The 6,406-nt window shown below is 34.9% G+C and overlaps 1 protein-coding gene across 1 annotated transcript; it reads left to right on the top strand.

The window, feature by feature from the left end:
* Window positions 1–1,160: 1,160 nt before the first annotated feature.
* On the top strand, window positions 1,161–5,570 carry LOC149774409 (uncharacterized). Its single transcript, XM_089945315.1, has 2 exons — window positions 1,161–1,775; window positions 5,149–5,570. Exons 1-2 carry the CDS (start codon window positions 1,202–1,204, stop codon window positions 5,559–5,561), a joined length of 987 nt encoding a protein of 328 aa, XP_089801441.1. The 5' UTR covers window positions 1,161–1,201; the 3' UTR covers window positions 5,562–5,570.
* The last annotated feature ends 836 nt before the right edge of the window (window positions 5,571–6,406 follow it).

Genomic DNA, 6,406 nt, shown 5'->3' with positions numbered 1-6,406 from the left:
CCACTTACTTATAAATCGAACACAAACCTATACTACATTATGACAGAGATAAATATTTGCATTATGATAAACGGTAATACACAAAACGAAATCAGAAAGAGAGGAAAACAGAAAAAATATATATACATGAAAGGCAATTGCACGAAACAGAAATAATCAAAATGTAAATGAATTCAAAGTAAATGAGACTAAAATCCTTGAGGTCTGGAAAGACCCAGGAATGTCAATAAGGGATTCCAGTCTGATGTATATTAGGACATGCGTCAGCTGCCAATTCTCCGACGTGTGAAACCTAAAAGGCAATGATTTATTTGAAATTTGTGTAGAACGCTTATTCACGTGGGAGGAATTCAGATAGATTAGGCAGGTACGTATGATATGATAATTATGTGCTGTGTAAGTTTTTTAAACTCTTTATCGTGTAAAATTTGAGATGATAGGTACTGTATTGTGTGTTTAATGCCATTTCCCATCACAAGATGGGCTATATAAAGCAGGCTGTTTATTTTCTGGAGCAAATCTGGCAAGACCTCGAGAAGAACCATCGACCCACGGGAAGCGTATGACAAACTTTCCAACCTAATGCATTGGTCTAGCCAAGACTCGAACTTACGCGGACAGAAATGAGATTTGTGAGTGAACTGTAAAGGCCAGAACCTTAAACTCATCGACAAACGGGGGTCTTTTAATTTTAAATGAGAATATCCCAAATTCTCTTTGACTAAATTTGGAAATCATTTGTTTTCCAATGTATTTCCATTGCAGATTTCCATTCTTCCATATGTGGACAAAATATATGCTATATGACAATGGTAAACACGTCAAAATCCTTAAAATGTTTCATGTTTTAGTAAACCTGCCCTATAGATCTTCTGACACTGGATAATAAACATGGTGAAATAAAACTCATATATATAGACTATATACTAAAACATCTTTCATAAATTTAATTTAAATGCTAATAGTTTGCATTGTGCACTGGACAACTTTGTCAGCGATAGTTGCTATGTAACATTTATAGATATTTCGATAAATCGTACACATGTAGGTTATCTTTATGACAATGAGGTCAAGTTCATGACGTTCCCGTTTTACAGTCGAAGTAAATGCTGAAAGATAAGCTGAAGTATTATGTGTCTGATTGCATACATAAATATAATTTAACTTCAGTAAGACCAATATTATAATTGAGACTCTAACAATGAACTGGATCAATTTTATCTGGGTGACAACGTCTACATTAGTTGTACCTGGTGTCACATCCTGGTCAAACAAATATGAATATGAGGTTCATGATTCTCAAGCCCAAATGATCCATGCTTTATACCAACGTATGTCAGATCTAGAAGCCTTATTTTCATCTAATTTTGTAAACAACAAACCTGATGTTCTTGAGAGGGAGCTACATCAAATGAAGGAAGAAAATAAACAGTTTATGATTAATTTGAGGAGCCAAGAAGAGAAACTGGAGCTTCTTCAGCGCGACCATCTTGATCTGCAAAACACTGTCAAGGATTTAATGAAACAAATGAGAGAATGCAAGGAGAAAGAATCGACCTCGTCAATGCAAAATATCGTAGAATATAAGTATGACTCGTCAACGCCACAGGTTCTCACATCTGATGTGGTGCATGACGTTGAGAATGAAAAAGACAACGATACGCTAGCGAACGATAAGGATGAGATGTCCAACGGAAACGTTTTGGTGTGTGTTTCGGGGAAAAAGACAACGTCATCCAAGCGTATTTTAGAGAAGAGAAGACAAATCTTCCGAAGTAAGTTTTGTAAAGAATATTCAGATTTCATGTGAAGTTATTCTATATCTGATTGTGTTGGTTATTCCCTAAAATTTAAACTTGTCTTTGTACGGTGTCTTTCATTTCGAAACATAAATCCATGATAGATGTCTAAATAAAACTGACATCATACAAAAGACAAAACACATTACTATAACTTCTTTTATATTTGACATGGTGTCTTCCACTACTAACTTTATTAAAAGGAATGAAATCTCACTTTTTGACTAAGTTTCGTTCTAGCGGACTTTTTAATGCAAACAAACATTTAATGCCCTTGTTATATGTACACATCTCACACTAGCATTGCGTTCATTGTGATGATCTGAACAAGACGACATTTTGTTTGTGCGAAATATTCCTAAATCTCTTTTTTCGAGTCCTGGAAGTATCATAACGCTATTGGCATTGCCATATTTTGCTTGTCGTAACATAGCTTCTCAATGAATTATTATTCCTTTTCTGGCTATTTCCAGTTTTACTTCGTAGCTCTTAGGAAGCATTTCCGAGATGGATTGTGGTGGACAGTCAGAACTCGAATTCGTTATATGTAGAATTCTCCCATGCTTTATACATTTATGCACACCATGTCACGAAATAATCAGATTTGGAGCTAACTATCAGATAGATAACAAAAGTTATGACTCACGATTCAGAATATGAAAGTGAACTGTTATTTCAAAGAAAACTCTTTTCATCATCTGATTCTTACGAGGAGGATTGGAGTATAGTTAATAACACCAATATTCTGGACAAATTAGGTAGTATGCATTTTATTTTGACTAAAAGATAATCCTTGAGAAAAGAATGGTGTGAAAGGGGAACTTTTTTCCCCCTTTTATATACGTTATCTGTCTTGGATTCTGACCAAATTAGTTCGCCATTTTTATGCCACCCTGATTGCTAAAGAAAGTTCATTTTGGCCGCTTTCGTGAAACGATTGAATGGTTAAAGTTTTTGATCTTTGAAGCTCGCTGCTTGCAAGAAGTTTCATGACAGACGTTTTGTCCCTATTTCCTTCCTTATATCCCAAATTTTGACAAGGTGCTTAGCTTTGTTTTGCGAATGATAGTAGCCCTGTTAAAAGTATATAGGTAGAACCTCTAGGTATTTCAAAACCGTTTCTCCGACTCACGAATGTACACAAGAGTTAAAGGAGACCGCATAACAGTCAAGGTCACTTAACAGTGAGTATTATCCCAACAAGACCGTGCTATAATGATTCGGAAAATATCGGATAACGTGATTAACGATGTAAATTGCTGTAAATTATTCTGCTCAGCTCAAAACTATTTCAAGCAATATAAAATGTGTAATCAAAATATAATCAGTTTGTTGAAAATTTTGATCAAATTCGCGTTAAAATAATGGGTAGCAGAAAAATGGGGATCTTTAAACTGGAGAGACACAATATATAAATTGGTATGGTTTATCTCCATTTCTAGAATTTACTGACATATTTAATAATTGAACATACCTCCTGGGCATATGTATATCACATAACATTATTTCCTTCCAAATTTGTATGAGTCTAAAATTTTAATCAAAAATCAAAACACGATATCAGTTGTCACAAACTTTTGATTATTGTTTCCTTTATAATGTACCACTTTAGCACTTACAAATTAATTCATCCATTTTAAATTTAACTCAGTATTAATTTACAACAATTTAATAACCATTCGGAAGCTTATATTGAACATGGTATTGACCTTGTTTGATAAAATTAATTTAATGTTTAATTTTCTTTCATATGTAAGATCAAAATATTATTTTGATTCGAAAACAACAAACGACAGCTAATGATAGTTATCCAATGTATCTTCACACACACAGACACTCGCGCGCACACACACATACACACACATATATATTTGTATATAAGAAACGTTTGGTATATGCTACAAGTAATGTCGCACAACATTCCTGGTGTTGTCATATATGATTATTATGAACATTGGCAATGGTGTTTTGCATGTTGTTTGAGATTCAGTAATTATTAAATAAGCTATTTCTTCGTACCAAAGGTTTAAAAACGATTTCTGTATCGCTCTGTTGATAAAATGATGATAGAGGAAAACATTTTGTCACAAATCAAGAAACAAAGATTTTCAAACATTTAATAATAACAGATATCATAAAGTAGCAACGTTGATCTGAACTATGACCAGAAGAAAAAAAATTGAGTCATTCTTTATTTTAATATTCAAGTGCAAAGTGGATAAGATAATTAAGGCTGAATTGGCAATAATTGTAGCGTAATTACTGAGTCAAGAGGTCATCAATCAACACAAACCTGTTTCGGTCGTAGCAGAATTAAACAAAATAATTTTTTGCTGACGAACAGTTATATATCTGTTCAAATATGGCATATATTTTCGTTCTTCTGCTTTTGTCTACAAAGTTGCTAATGTCCTCTGAGTATGTTTGCTATGTTATATTAGTTAATAACTGACCAGTTCACTTTTCTTTCATATTCTCTCTTTCGAACAATGATTCTCTTTGTGAGCCATACAAGTTAGTCATAATTTCATCTTTCTGCAAACGTCACGAAGGATCGTCCGTTTGCTTCACCTCGCTTTTCCCTTTGTATAAGCGTGCTTGAATTCCTACACTGCTTTGTCTAATTGATGGCATAAACACTGCGTTTATACGTTTATTCTGTAATGCGCAGGGTGCCTTCTATATGTTGGAGCTATAAACTTAAGGCAAGGATTTAGAGCGAGCATTTGCTATGGGAATTAAATTGAAACTCATCTGACGGATCAAAGGGGGCGTGGAACCCTATAGGGACATATATTTAATGCCCTATAAATGCACACCCTATGGCGATAGATTATGTTGCAGGGCACGCGAAGGTGGATTAATATGCACAGTAAAATGTACAAGTCTATCATTTTTCCAAGCAGTGTTTATCCACTCCTGGTCTGTGTATGTCAAATAACTTATACATTTAAACCAACTGAGATGCTTATCCTATACCGATCCATATATGCATTCGCATGAAGCAAATGAATGAATATATAAGAGTAACCCAACAAATGTCTTTGCGGTGACTACCCACCGTAATCAGATATATGGATCAAGGATTAGAACAAACATGGAATTGTCCCTTGGTCCTAACATACAAACTATTTAGATCCTACCTTATACCTACATGACAATTATTGGACATAACAAGAACAATTCACAAGTACCGCTTTATTGGACATGACGCTGGTCATTGTCCTTGCTTTCGGGGATTTAGAGCAGAGACACACACTTTGGGGTGGGAGTCAAAACGGATAGACAGGGGAAATGCATTTTACAATCTCAGGATTCTAAAGTTTGCTTTTCTTTCATATCAAAACAGGGCAGGCTCCACAAAGGCAAGTTGCTTTCCATGCAATGTTATCTGTGCTGGATTTAAACAACCTTGTTGTAGATCAAACAATTGTTTTTGACCAAGTTGTGACCAATATTGGTGGTGGGTATCATGTTCGTTCTGGAATGTTTATCGCTCCTGACGATGGAATCTATGTATTTCATGTAAGTGTCATGTCAGCTCCTGGAAAACACCAAGATCTTAGATTGGTTAAAGATGGTACTGTGGTTCAACACGTTTATGCTGATTCTAGAAGTTCTTCAGGGTATCATTCTGGAAGCATAACTGTACCAATGCAAGTTGACAAAGGCGAAGAAGTGTGGGTACAAGCAGAGTGTTGCAACGACGCCACTATTCATGGAAATACATATACAATTTTCACTGGCTGGCTCATCAGTTGAAGTGAAACTCCTACATATATTTCTAATTAAAGATGTAATATAATGAAGTTTCTTTTTATTTGTTGAACCCTTTCCGTAAATAACAACATTGTAAATTGTTTAGATTAACCGGTAGAGAGAGCGGTTGCGGAAATATCGACGTTTATTTCTGACAATCACAAATATTACACTTGTCAACTACTAAATTAGTGATATATGCCTGATCATTGGCCAGTCACTCAAACCGTGCTATTATATATAAGTTTGTATATGACTCGGTAGTGTGTTTGCTTGTATTTTCGAATCACCCATTTATACATGTACAGAACCTACTGAAACGTATGGTGTTACTATTTTGCAACCAATAGTTTGAATATGATTTCTTTTTTTCTTTCCGTAAAATTAGTTATACTGGAACCAGGTATTCTCACAGATAAGGTGAAAGGAGAAGGGACACATATTACCAGAAGATTTCTGCGTGTGTACTGTTATATTTTACGCTGCACGGTATACTAAGAATAATAGCCAAATAAAATCATCATGTTCGATGCGGAGCCAATGTCATGTATCAAACGCTTGTTTTCAAAATTGACAATGCAATAATATATTTCGATGTTTGCAGACATCCATCATTGATAATTACCGTGCGCGAACGGCATTCGCGTCCAATTAAGGTCTATACCAATTTAAAGTCATGCTTCAGTTTGGTTGAGGTATGCTCCTTGTGCTATAGTCTTGTATGCAAATTGTAATAATTTAAAACTTAGTTTCTTTGGTGATATTCTTGTGTATACACATACATGAAACGAGCACATGGCCATATTAATCAGCGTGTTTTGTAAGATCCGCAACATCAATCGCACTGA

The sequence above is a fragment of the Sinohyriopsis cumingii genome, unplaced genomic scaffold (genome assembly GCF_028554795.1).
Source record: "Sinohyriopsis cumingii isolate HCF-2022 unplaced genomic scaffold, ASM2855479v2 utg000233l, whole genome shotgun sequence".
Lineage (NCBI taxonomy): Eukaryota > Metazoa > Mollusca > Bivalvia > Unionida > Unionidae > Sinohyriopsis > Sinohyriopsis cumingii.
This window is presented reverse-complemented; position numbering and strand designations above follow the sequence as displayed.

Bases quoted from the DNA above. Each gene is read 5' to 3' on its own strand.
- LOC149774409 (XM_089945315.1), top strand. From the start codon at position 1,202: ATGAACTGGATCAATTTTATCTGGGTGACAACGTCTACATTAGTTGTA. The intron at 1,776-5,148 runs GTAAGTTTTGTA...ATATCAAAACAG, and splicing joins GAGAAGACAAATCTTCCGAA to GGCAGGCTCCACAAAGGCAA.